Below are 13298 nucleotides of genomic sequence, written 5' to 3' on the forward strand. Positions count from 1 at the left end.
GGTACATCACCATTATCACTATGTACCGTGCTAGCTCTCAAACTTGACTTGCTGAATGTTGGAAGATTCAGGACAGACATAATTAAGTATTTCTTCACATGGTGTATGATTAAACGATGGAATTCACTTCCACAAGAGATAATGATGGCCACTAACTTGGATGATGTTAAAAGAGAAATAGATAATTTCATGCCTATGAAATAGACAATTTCATGTCCTCTAGCCACAGTGGCTGTGTTCTACCTCCACTGTTGGAGAAAGGATACTTCTTAATACCAGTTTCTGGGAATCACCACAGGGGAGAGGTTTGTTGCATGCATGTTGTGCTTATGTACATCCCATAGGCTTCTAGTGGGCCTCTTCTTTGAGAACAGGATGTTGGGCCACTGGTCTGATCCAGCAACCTGTTCTCATCTACGTGGGGTGTTTGGGTTGCCATCACAAAGCTGACCACCTCCCCTACATATCACCAGTTGCTTTTGAAACTTCTTTCAGTTTACAAAGCAGCTGACAGTCTGGGGAGAAAAGCAAGTCTAAATCCCAGGCCCTTGCTTGGGGGTGGGGCTGCCAGTTACACTTGCCCTGGGCCTTGGAGGGCTAAGTTGGCCATGGGGCCGTGCCAGTGACCGGCTGCTTTTTGGTTTGAGGTTATAACTTTATTCCAATAGGACTCCTGCCCCCAAGCCTCAGACAAGCTCTGCACAGGCCTGCTGAATTCCCCTTCAATGCACTGAGCTAGTTTCCTGGTTGCTGGATCCTGAACATAGCCTGGTGCTCCTCCTTGCCCAGAAAGTGATGGGGAAAGAGGACTAAGCAGGTGCCATCTGGGGACGAACCTGGCTCTCTGCTGCTATGTCTGTCCATGTGAATCTTTGGCCCTTCATTTCCAGGGGTTGGAAGAAGCACTCTGGGCAGCCTGGCGACATCTCCTGGGGTTTCTGCCTTCAATTATTAACAAGCACTTTTTAGTTCTTAAAAACTTGTTCAAATTTTTAACACGTGATTAAACCTTTTGGGTTATATCCAGTTGCATCCCTCTGTTGTCCTTGGTGCCAGGCAATAGAAGGGACACCTCTCCTCCTTCTGGCACCAGGTCTGTGGGCTGTTTGTGTAGGGCTGGCCCTCTCCTAGATGCCTGCCCTGCTCCCCCACCTCCCCATTCAGCTGATGATTCCTCAGTGTGGAAACAATTGTGCCCTCCTGCAGAGTGAAGTTTGCAAGGAATTCCAGGGAGGCTCCCACTGCTGCATTTAGGCCTGTTGCCCAGTTGGCTGTCTTCAGTCTCGTTTTAAGCCACAACAGCTCCAGAGTGCCATAACCTCATTCAGTTCAAGTTGGGTAAACTTTTAATTTTGGACATGTGCGGGAAGGGCAGTGCTTCCACCGGAGGTTGTCACACAGTGTGTGCCTTGAAATGCAGGAGCTGGGAACTTGTGAATAATCCGTCCTGCTTCAGAGCCAGGCAGCCAAAATGCTCCTTCTAGAACTCCTGCTTCCATTGTCGTGGCAGGGGAAGTGAACAGCCCATGTGAACGCACTGGTTCCTTAGGCAGCTTACAGAAAGCACACAATAAGATCATTTTAAAATGAAAGAGAAACCTACATACAACTTTTTAACCTGTGGTTCTTGAAGATGAGAAAGTTTTGCAAGGGTTGGTAATTTGACAGGCCCCACATGCTTCCATTTGAAGGGGGAAGGCATGATGTGTAAAGGCATGTGAGAATAAAGCTAGATTGAATGCAGCTAGTGTTTGGGAAGATACTTTTCACTGCTAGCCTGTTGGGTGAGTCTTTCACCGTAACCGTAACCATGCTTACTTGTGGGTAGGCTCATGGTTGGTTGTATAAGAGGGGATCTCCTGGTGCATTTGCAAGCTTCCTTCCACCTGCAATATGCAGGTGGTAGGTGGAGGTGTCATCTTTTCCACAGACTCATAGCCTACCAGAGGCAGTGGCCAAGTCCATTAACTTAGCTGCTGTCATTTTGCTGAAATGGGACTCTCTGACCTCTTGAGCAACAACATTCCCAAGAAGACAGTTGGGACTGCTGCACAAGTGGCTCTTCCTCTCCTGCACCTTCTGAGCTGTCCCCCTCTTTCCTTCCTGTCTGCCTGATCCATGTCTGGCTCTTTTCCTCTGTGTGCACATGCACTTTGGCTCACGTGCCCATTCCCAGCAGTGGCACTGTCATCGGCATGCAGATGTGCTCCCTTGCCAGACCCTTGTGCACTAGGCTGCCAAGGCAGGAAGTGTTGGAGGTTTTGTCTTCATTCATAGAGGAAGTGGAGCTTCCGTTCTGCCTCCTGCTCATCTCCACCTTCGCAGGCTGCCACTGCTGTAGTAAAATCTACTCTTGCTCCTTTGCAGACTCCAGGGTGAGGCCCCTGTGCTTTGAGCGAGAGTGACTTGGAAAGCAAGACGTTAGGAGCAAGGTGCTCGTCCTCCTAACCAGCCCCCTGGACCTGCTAGGACCCTGTCCTCAATCCCCACCCAAGGCAGCTGCCTTCACCACTGCCTGTCTGTCTCTGCACTCGCTTGCCTGCCCGTACCTCCCACATCCCTTTGCCGAGCAAGCAGTGATTCCTATGAATGCTGCAACTTGATGGAGTGGGCAGCAAAATGGGGGTGCAAGTGGGCACCTTCACCTGCCTTACCATTCCACCTGCAGGGGGTCAGGACATCCCTACCACCTGTTCAGCAGTCACACCAAGAAGAAGCAGAAGTCCCAGATGGTACCAGCGGAGCAGGGCCGGTGACCTCTCTGCTCTACCATTCTCTTTGAGAGAGAATGCCTCAAGGGAGAGAGGCATTACCTGCCATTTCATTTTGACTAGTCAGTGACACTGGCTACCTTGACATCTTGGTGCCTGAGGAAGGAGTTGCAAATGGCACATCTATGTCTCGATGGAGCTTTGGTCTGTTCCAGGGAGGAAGAGGAGCCCCCTCCGCTTGCTTGTTTATAGTGTGCAGGTCCCGTGCCCTGGCTCTGGGCTGAGAGAGGAGAAGAAAGAGCAGCCTGGCCTCCCTCCCTCTCTCTTTTGTCAGAGGTCTCCCTCTGGGCATAGGAAGCTGTAAGAGATATTTATATAGTATTGCAGAAAACAGGAAGACTGCAAGCTCTGCGCCAGCCGGCCTTACTTGGGCTACAGCTGCTCTCTGGCGCTTGGCCCACAGAGGTGGCCTGAGGAGAATGGCCGCAGCTACTCTTCTGTTTCGGAATGGGGGCATTGGGAAGAAGCAGGGGCAGGCAGAGCTGAAGGAGCAACCTTTAGCAGTGCCACTTTGCGTGGAGAAAGGGCCATAGCTTTGTGGTAGAAGAGCATCAGCAACTCCTGCCTGTTGTCAGAGGCACCATTCCTGCCTGGGAAGAGATCCTCGGCCACAGGAAGGCCGATAAGAGGGAGGGCTGGCCAGAGGAGCTGATTCTCTCTGCTCCAAACCTGAGCCAATATTGGCTCAGAAGACGGAAGCCCCACAGAGGCGGTTGCTTTCTGGGGAGGGGTAGAAGAGCAGCTGTTAGGCATGCAGAAGGTCCCAGGTTTAATTCCCACTAGCAGCATTTCTAGGTGAGGTTAGGAATGTCCTCTGCATGAAACCCTTGAGAGCCATGGCTGGCTCTCAGTGTATGTATACTTTTTGAGCTAGAGGGACCAAGTGGTCTAATGACTCCATATAAGGCAGATGATGTGTTCTGTACCATAGGCATTGCGTGGTGCCCTTTATTCCTTGTTATTATTATTTGTTTTATTACTATTTATTAGATGTATATACCGCCCTTCATCAAAAGATTTCAGGGTGGTTTGCAATATTCTCTACAGTTGTGCTCCCCACACAACTGAATCACATCCCTTTGCCCTTTCCTGCTCTCCCTTTCCACTCTGCCTTCTGTGTCTGGTCTGACTTGAGTTGCAAGCCTGTGCAGTGCCCATGAGTTGAGGTGGGGGGTGCAGGAAGGACAAGAGAAAGCAGATCCGCCAGAAGCAGCCCTGGAAGCCCCACAGTTCTCAGGGGTTTCTGGGGGTGATGAGGCACCCCTTAGGGCCTCCCTCTGGGGCTGGGCCAGGCCACTTCAGATGGCCAGGAAGGACTGAATGGCTGGACACTCCCGGACAGAAGTAGGCGAACCTGTCAAGATGGGCTTGCCCAAAAAAGGGGCCTTAAATAGAGGGAGAAATTGCAGGCTACTTCTAAACATCCAGGGAGGTTCTGGCTCAGAGCGAGCATTGACAGTCTGTTCTCTCAGCCTCTGAAGTGATGCTTCTGCTGCTGGGCTGATTCATGGGAGCCCTCGTGGGCAGCAAATGTGTGAGAGCCACGTGGCAGTGGTTCCAATGAAGGAGAGAGTAGCCTATATCCTGGCAGCTGCACCAGTTGCAATTTCTGAAAGTCTTCAAAGGCAGCCTGATGTAGGGCTCCTTACACTAGTTTGTCTTTGATGTTACCAGTATGAAAGTAGGAGAGGATTCATCCACCCTTTCTAGATAAGAAGGTGCATGCTATGAGATTTAAAAGTTCTTTTAGAAACTCCCTCTAGCTATATAAAGTGCTCAGGTTCAGGGATGGCAGCCAGTCCCAAACCTCAGCCCTTTAGTGCAATAGCAGAGTGGAAGATGTTTTTAGGCATGGGGGGGCAGAGGAGCTGCCCCTTTCCTTCCCATAAATTGCATCAAAGTGCTCAAGTAAAGAAATGCTTTTGGGTGGAAAAGACTGAACTTGTAAAATTAAAAGGGAAGCAGGTGCTTGTGGGTTCTCTTCTTTGGCTGGGCCAGTTGTTTCTGGTCAGCTGCAGCTACTGTGCTTATTCTGCTTTGCTTGGTTTTGCTTCTTCAAATAATGGCAAGTGACTGGCCCCAGGTCACCCAGGGCCTTGAACCCTGGTTGCCCAAGTCTTAGTCTGGTGCTTTCACTGCTGTGCCACATAATTAGGTTGTTTTTGCATTCTTTCAAGCTAGCACTTCCAGGCATCCTGAAAGCAGCTGGTGAGGAGGGGTCTCCTCCTGCTGCTGATTCTTTTGGAGCTCTGAGATGGACCCAGGGGTGCCTGTTCCTTACGGACAGAAATATTTTGTTTTTCCTCCAGAGAAGCTCTACAGGTCAAAGGGCCCTGAACTGAGGCGCTCCCTCTTCTCACTGAAGCAGCTTTTCCAGGTAAGGTTCCTGCCAGGCCCGCCCTGTTCTGCCCCCAGCAGGCGCGGCTTTGTTGGGGAGGGTATTGAGACAGCCAGCCCACTGCTCTGTGTGGACACCACCAGGTTCTGCTGCTGACTCTTCATTTCCCCTCCTCTTTGCTCTTGCAGCTTCTGTTCTCCTCTTGTGAGACTGGACTGTGCACAGACCTGTTCCCTATATGAGAAGGCAATAAGCAAACAGCCTCCCCCCATGCCCCCTCCCCCAGCAGGAGAATCTCCCAGATTGTGGGCGGCAAGTGGAGGGGTGAGCATGCACAGTACGACCTTTTTCTGCAGATTGCAAACATTCATCTCTCTGGATTTCTGCTGCAGGAGGATAAGGACCTGGTGCCTGAGTTTGTGAATTCAGAAGGGCTGACGTGTCTCATCACAGTGGGAGCTGAGGCTGACCAGAATTACCAGAACTATATCCTCAGGGGTAAGTGACCACCAGGCCAGCAGGAAGTGGAGAGAGTGTATTAGAGAGAGAGAGAGAGAGAGAGAGAGAGAGAGGGAGAGAGAGAGAGAAAGAAAGAATCTGAGCCCCTAGAGTGGATAACATTTGGGACCTCCCACCAAAGAGTCAAAGTCGGTGAAATTAAACTGACACCTCCAATTCCCAACTGAACATCCAGAAAAAGGATAGAGCACCCTAGAGATCTCTGGGAAGAGTCTTTTAAGTGGTTCTCTTTCCCAGTTTTCATCTGTACTGAAATTGTTTTAAATATGTTTTTTATTATTTTATACCTTGCTGTTTGCCACCTGGGGCTCCTTGGGGAGGAAGGGTGGAATATACATTTAATAAATAGACAGATGCCATGACTTCCCCTTTTTGCGGTCTGCATTTGCCCATGTACAATGTTGATCTGAGGGATGCTGACAGGACTGTGTGTGACTCTTGTCTCTGACTCTCTGCCTCCCTGATACTTAATCCAGTATGGGGAGCAGACCCAAGGCTGGTGTAGGCAGGCTTTGCAGGACTTATTTCTCCTGTTTGCCTTTAAGCATTCCTATATTTTCCTGCCTGAGCAAAATTTCAGTGGCCAGGTTTAGACTGCTGCTGAGGGATAGTGGCTAGGTGAGGAGATTTGGCTGTACTAGGAAGTTTTTTGTGGTTAGGTTTTTTAATGGTTTTGACCCATTTCTGAGCCTTCCAGGTGTGGTGATAGCTCCATCTCACTGGCTACTCAGCTGGGGATGTGCAAACAGGCAAAATTCAGCATGTAAAATTTCAGCTGCAATTCATGAGCCGTCTTGGAGTTCACTTTTTCTTTTTGTAAAATGATCTTTATTGGTTTTACAGATTTTACAAATTTCACATCGTAATACATAATACATACCTTATTCCGTTTTTAGAGTTAAAGTATTAAGGTTAAAAGTTGAGAGGCCACTTTTTCTTAATGACAGAGCTTTGGGCCCCAATTAAAGGAGATGTTGGTCTCCATGATCATCTCTTTTCTCCTAGGACCATGGCACCAGTGGAGGGAAGGAGCTGAGACCTTTTCTGTCTGCTCCCCACCCCCCTTCTGATGCTATTTCCTCTGATGTCACTCATGTAAAATTACTGTTTGCCCTGCTGTAGGGAAGATGTGACTGTGTGTCTATTTTCCCAAATGGGGCAAGCAGCAGCTGGGGGAAGGTATCAGACTCCCCCCACATGGCTGGTTTTAAAAGCTTCATTTGGCCCTTAGTCTCAGGGGCTTGTGACTGGAAGGGACCTTTTGTAGACCTGGCAGCCTCTGTGGATCCTTTTGACAAAGAGGACTCTTTTGGAAGCAGCCTAACTTTGCAGCTTGCACCTCAGGGTGAAAACAGCCTGCCCCGGCCTCAGCAGCCTTTTGTGCCAAGTCATTCATGTCAGATGTGCAAATCAATCCATACTCCTGACAGCTAGCCTGCCCTACCCACCTGCCTCCTCTGGGCACTGCCATCTGCTGTGTGGCAATTCCTAGTAGTATTAGTAATAATATTATTGCATTTATTTATATCCCACCTTTTTTTTCTAAACTGGGACTCAAGGCAGCTTACACAAATTAAAATGGCACACATAACATAGAAGAAACTAAAAACATAAAAAGAGAATAGTTAAAAAGTAATTAAAATTCTACAGAATAAAAACAAAAACAAATTTATTAAAAATACAGATAGTAAAAAACAGCACAGCACTATTAAAAGCCCCTTCCTTAAAAGAACAGTCAGTTCCCAATGTTGGAATAAAACAGTCTTCACCTGCCGGCAGGTGAAGCAGGGAGTCAGTCTAGCTTTTGTAGGAAGGGAGTTTCAAAGTCTGGGAGCAGCCACCGGGAAGGCCCTCTCCTCGCATCACCACCTAGTGTCCCACTCCCCAGTTGATGTCTGCATTGGGGGGGGGGGAGAGAGAGAGAGAGACATCACCCTGAAAGCCAAAGAGCCAGACTGAGATGGAAGGACCAGAGGAGGGAGCAGAGGAGACTTGCTGCTGAGTGGCAGGCATCGTGTGGAAGCTCCGCTGCAAGCGAGTGAGCAAGGCACATCAGTTGCCCATGGCCAGCTGGCATCCTCACAGGGCTCTTCGCTCCTTCCTTCCAGCTCTCAGCCAGATCGTGCTCTTTGTGGATGGGATGATGGGGGTGATAAACCACAACGAGACGGTGCAGTGGCTGTACACGCTGTGCGGGAGCTTGGTGAGTATGTGGCTGCCACAGAGGGAAAGATCCCCTTGTGAGCATCAGAAGAGCCCTGAAGCTGAAGCTGGATCAGGTCAGTGGACCACCTAGTCCAGCATCCTGTTCTTACTGTGGCCAACCAGATGCTCCAATGGGAAGTGCACAAGCAGCAACTGGTATTCAGAGACAGTGGAGGAAGAACGTAGCAATTGTGGCCACAAATTTGCCTCTTCCTCCTTTAAAGCCATCCAAGCTGGTAGCTATCACTGCCTCCTGTGAGAGGGAGTTCGGTACAGTGGTACCTCTGGTTAAGAACTTAATTTGTTCCGGAGGTCCGATCTTAACCTGAAACTGTTCTTAACCTGAAGCACCACTTTAGCTAATGGGGCCTCCCGCTGCTGCCGCACCACCGGAGCACGATTTCTGTTCTCATCCTGAAGCAAAGTTCTTAATCCGAGGTACTATTTCTGGGTTAATGGAGTCTGTAACCTGAAGCGTCTGTAACCCAAGGTACCCCTGTAGTTTAATTGTGCCCTGCGTGAATAAGTACTTTTGTTTATCTGTCCTGAATCTTCCAGCATTCAGCTTTGTTGGATGTGCACAAATTCCAGTGTTATGAGAAAGGGAGGTGGGATGGGCTTTGAAAAGGGAGGGTTGTGTGATGTCCTCCTGACTGAGGCCCAGTTTCCAGCTCCTTCCATCTAGCTTTTCTCACCTCCCTTCACAGGAGAAGGTCATGGTCTCAGTGGCAGAGGAACCAATCCCCAGTAGCATCTCAAGGCAAGAAGGGAAAGTCTTCAACCTGAAACCCTGGAGAGCTCTGGCTAGCAGTCAGCACAGGGGAGGCCAGGCTGAGTTTGACTGAACAGGATGCTAACTAGATGGGCCACTAGCCTGATTCTGAAGGCTTTTCTTAGGAGTAGACCCCAGTAGCCTGGCCCACTATTAAGCAACTTCTGCTGTCCCTCTGCTAGTACCGCCTGGTGGTGAAGACGGCTCTGAAGCTGCTGCTGGTCTTTGTGGAGTTCACGGAATCCAATGCCCAGCTGCTTGTCCAGGCCGTCATAGCAGCAGAGCAGGTCAGAGGTGAGTGTGCCACATGGCTGCCCAGGAGAGAGAGAGAGAGAGAGAGAGATGGGCCTGATCCCATTAGCCTGCAGATTGGGAAGAACAGTCACTGAATCACAGCAGGCAGCCCCTTGCTGGGCAAGGCCAGTGATGAGGAGAAAGGAGGGTCTTTTCCTTGGCTTGTGTGGTCAACCACATGCCTTACTCATTGCCTTACAGGTGGTTTTCCGTGGTCTCCCATCGTGGCAATCCTGGAACAGAAGAATGGAGCTGACACGGAGCTTCAGGTGTTCGCCATGACACTCATCAACAAGGTGAATATTGCCCAGGTGGGGAGGGAAGCAGCAGGTGTCAGGCTGTTTTGCTGAGCTGGGCTGAGCCGAGCTGAGCACCTTTCCTGCCCTGACTATGGTGCCCTGTGTTGGTGTTGTGCAGACTCTGGCTGCCCTCCCTGACCAGGATTCCTTCTATGATGTGACAGACTGCTTGGAGCAGCAGGGCATGGAAAGCATCATCCAGCAGCACATGACCAACAAAGCTACTGACCTGGACTTGAAGCAGCAGCTGGTTATCTACGAGGTGATGCATCTTCCCCCTTGGCGGGAGGGAGCTGGGTGTAAAGAGGAGGCCTCTAGAAAAAGCAGGCAGCTTCCCCACTACACACTCAGCACCTAGCAGCCTGCCCTGCCAGGCCCCCCTGAGCTTCTGTCTTCCTTGCAGAATGCCCTCAAGTACGAAGATGGTGTGGAAGAGCCTCCCCCTGGAACACGCAAGGAGCGGAGGAAAGGGGAAGAGGGCAGGAAGGGGCAACGACGCTCCCTGGGCTACATCCTGGCCCAGGAGGAGGGCCAAGGGGCTCGGCCTGCAGAGAACTTCCAGCCCAGTCCTGCAGAGGCTCCCAGCCTGGACAGAGAGAGCAGCCAAGACAGGTGAGTCGTTGGCCAAGGCAGTTTCTGCTTGTGGCTTTTGCTCTGCTCGGAACTGGTGGGAAAGAAGCTGAGCCAAGGAGGTTGAAAAGGCCCGGCCTAAAGAGTGGGGCAGAACTGGCAAAACTGACATATAAGCCACGGGACAAGGATAACTGTGACTTTAAGGATGAATGGAAACCCTTTACAAAGTATCTGAAGATGCAACAAAGCGAACTGGACTCCTTGGCAGGTTTTGAATAAACATTCACAAACTTTTTATTGATAATAATCAGCTAAATAGTTTGAGGATCTCTACAACTTTGTAACGTGCAGAAAACAGCATTCTTAGAGAAACCAAAGACTGGAACTGAGGGAAGTCGGGGAGTGGGTGGGTTTTTTTGGGGTGGAGGGAGGAAAAATGGGGGGGGGGACAAGGATGATATGTTTTTGGATAATATATCTTGTTATAATTTTGAATAAAAAAAAAGAGTGGGGCAGTTGGCGGAAGTTGGCAGGAGGCAAAGGGAGGCTGGAAGAGGAGTGTGTGGGTCCTCCAGAGGCCACCTTTGCCTGCCTGTGGTGATATCGCCTCAGAACCCCTTACTTGGCCCAGGAGGCCCTGTTCCAGGGAGCTGCCTCAGAACGACTAGAAAGTCTTGATGGGCCCCCATTGGAGCCTTGTGTGCTCACAGCCCTCCTCCTGCTCTTCCCACTCTCCCTTTTCCAGGCCTGCCTTCAAGAGCATGTACAGCAGCGCATCCAGCGTCCAGCTTTCCACACCATCCGTTCCTGTGGAAGGAGAGCAGAGTGGCAGCCTGGGCGAGAGGAGCATTTTCAAGTAGGTCTCTCTGGCCAAAGGGGGCACAAGATCTCTCCCTGCTCAGAGCTGCCAGAGGGACTGAGCTTAGTATATAGGGCTGGGGGGCAGGTGAGGAGATATGGGGGAATATGTTGACCGTACTGGGGAGATTCAGGAGCCCTCCAGGGGAGATGGGTTTGACTCTCCCCATTCTCTTCTTCCCTGGCCAGCAGTTCTGAGGAGGCAGCTGTGGCAAGGAGGTGTCCAGTTAGCAATGGTGGATGGGGAGGAGGTGGCAGCCCCTGCTGTCCGCTAAGGCAGCTCCCCTTCCAAAGGGGCTTTTTCATGTCCTGCAGGGTAGGGTGGGGTGCAGAGTGGCAGTGAAGAATGCAGCAGGAGCCTTAGAAGAGGAGGGGGCCTGTGGTGGTGGTTGAAAGAATCTGGCGGCTCTGTTGCAATTCACCCAAAGTGAATGGAGTTTATAGTCAAATACTTTCCCCCCTCCTTTCTAAGGTGGTCTAACCTTGAGATGGGCTTCTGTAATCCTCCCCACATGATGGAGGGCACTGCTGTAGATGGGGGGGGGATTCAGAGCACAGGTGGATTAGAGGGTGGCAGGTTTTTCTGTGGGTGGGGGTAAGGGCCTGCTGGGCTGGGAGAGGCAGTCATCCTTGTTGCACAAGTTGGACATTGAAGCAAGCTGTCCTGGAGAGTCCCTTTTCTCACTTCTTCTCTCCTCTTATTGTGCCTCACCTCCTTCTGCTCCTGGCTCAGCCCACCACCCCTCTTCTTTTTCTTCTTCTGCCACCTACTTCTCTCGCGTGCTCTCCTGCTTAAACTCCCTTTCCTTTTCCAGACTTCACGAAACTGCCCCTGCTTGGTAAGTGATGCCACAGATGTATCGTGTGTGTGTGTGTGTGTGTGTGTGTGTGGTGCTCTTGGCCCTGTGGTTTCCTTTCCTCTGCTGTTCATAGCTTTGAATTATTGAATGAGGGATCTGTTTGCAGGCTTGGGGCTTCTGGCATGTGGTTTGGGCTCCTCTGCCTTTGTGCTTCTCCAGCGACTTCTGGGTCTGGATCATGCTGGATTGCCTTTGACACAACAGAGGAGGGGAGTATGTTGGGGTGAAGGGTCAAGGGTCTCAGTTGAGCTGAGGCACCAGCAAAGAGGGGACACGATCCTGGACCAGTTTACAGAGTCAAGAGTGTGGCAACAGCCCCGTGTTGTGCTTCTGAACAGCTGCAGTGTTTCCACTTGTGGTTGTGTGGCTGGCATCTGCTTGGGGCTCCAGGAGTAGACCTTGGTGCATGCATGAGCAGCCCTTTCGTCCAGACTTGGAACTCCAAAATGAGTGGCTGCAGGGAAGTGAGGTGGGATTTCAGCTGGACAGGAGGAGTGAGTTCACCCCCAGATTGCATGGACCTCTCTGCTTTGGAGCTGGTGTAGCCTTGGCAGACCTTGTGGGCATGCAGAGTGTGGTTCCTGTGCCCAGTGGCACTAACTGACTTTTTCTCCCAGGCAAGAGGAAAGCCCCTCAGTATGTGGGGACAAGCCTATTCTGAGGCGCTTTGAGTAAGTACAGAGAACATGTGTGTTTCCTCAGGCTTAGGCTGGTGCTGGAGGTCTCGCTTTGGTTTCAGGCCCAGGAATTTGTTGATCCTTGTTGAGTTCCTCAGGCAAAGAATGCTCCTGAATCTCTGCAGTGGCCTCAAAAGTGCCTGGTGGATGGAAGCCAATACTCTTGGGCAGCCTTGGCCCCCTGCCACTGATAGAAGGTCCTTCCTGGCCCACTGGAGGCAGTTCATCCAGCAAGCTGCATTTGGGCCTCTTCTAGACCCACCATCCCAGCTTCCATGTTTCCTCGTACAGGGCAGCATTGATGTCAAGACCACCCAGTAGCCAATCCAGGTTACCTAGCAGAGGAGGTGAAGCTGAGAAGCAGCAGTGACTTGCCAAGGGACCCCCAGTGAATTGCAGGGCTGAGTGGGGCTTGAGCTGCTGTGTGCCACCCATCCACTCTCTCTTCCATCTGCTGCACTGTCCTGGTCCATATTGGCCTTCTAGTGCCCATAGGAGAGGGCAGGGAGCAGGATTCGGGGCTGGCTGAGGTGCCATACTTTCTTGACATCCCTTTCCCACCTTATAGGCTGCTGGGTTCTGTATGAGATGGGGGCCCTGGACCAGTTGGAGTGTGGCTGTCCTGGAGCAGTCCTGTGTTGAGGAAAACTGCAGGAGCTTGGGAGAAAAGACTGGAGGAGGGTCTGCGCAGTTGCCCTTGCTGATGCTATTGAGGATCTCAGCCTGTACCTCTTTAAACAGGCGCCAAGAGAGCTTTGGGCCTCAGAGGAACCACCACTGATGGGTGTCAGCATTTGTGCCAAGTGCTGGACCTCCTGTGTGTTGCAGTGTCTGATAGATTGGCTCTACCAGTCTCTGGGGGGGGGGGGACAGCTGTTGGGTGGGATGAGCCTCATCCTGATTGCTGTGTGGTGATGGAACATTGTGTCCCTGGTGCTGAATGATGTAGCATTTTGCTTCTCTCATAGAGCACGCTTCCTGGAAAATCTTGCTGCTTCCCAGAAAGAGAAGTTGGTTGCAATCTCCAAGGGGCGAGCCGAGGTCCTTGCTGAAGCTACTCCGAGCACTGAGCAGCTCTCCCCAGGTAATGCAGCAAAAGAGCCGGCAGTGTTGGCTACAGTCCCTGCTTTGG

The 13298-nt window shown here is 51.1% G+C and overlaps 1 protein-coding gene across 2 annotated transcripts in view; it reads left to right on the top strand.

Annotated features, from left to right (window-relative positions):
- Positions 1 to 13298, top strand: part of FHOD1 (formin homology 2 domain containing 1) — a 33208-nt gene that overhangs the window by 11682 nt on the left and 8228 nt on the right. Inside the window, exons 4-14 of one of the 2 annotated variants that reach the window (XM_082232255.1) lie at positions 5081 to 5148; positions 5502 to 5607; positions 7737 to 7831; positions 8788 to 8899; positions 9101 to 9195; positions 9317 to 9460; positions 9602 to 9810; positions 10517 to 10627; positions 11445 to 11468; positions 12107 to 12160; positions 13135 to 13250. In XM_082232255.1, the coding sequence (XP_082088381.1) occupies positions 5081 to 5148; positions 5502 to 5607; positions 7737 to 7831; positions 8788 to 8899; positions 9101 to 9195; positions 9317 to 9460; positions 9602 to 9810; positions 10517 to 10627; positions 11445 to 11468; positions 12107 to 12160; positions 13135 to 13250 (1134 nt within the window). The remainder of the gene's footprint in view (positions 1 to 5080; positions 5149 to 5501; positions 5608 to 7736; positions 7832 to 8787; positions 8900 to 9100; positions 9196 to 9316; positions 9461 to 9601; positions 9811 to 10516; positions 10628 to 11444; positions 11469 to 12106; positions 12161 to 13134; positions 13251 to 13298) is intronic. The other variant, XM_082232256.1, reaches the window with a different exon arrangement.

The sequence above is a fragment of the Podarcis vaucheri genome, assembly GCF_965113315.1.
Source record: "Podarcis vaucheri genome assembly, chromosome: 7".
In the NCBI taxonomy this organism is placed as follows: Eukaryota; Metazoa; Chordata; class Lepidosauria; order Squamata; family Lacertidae; genus Podarcis; species Podarcis vaucheri.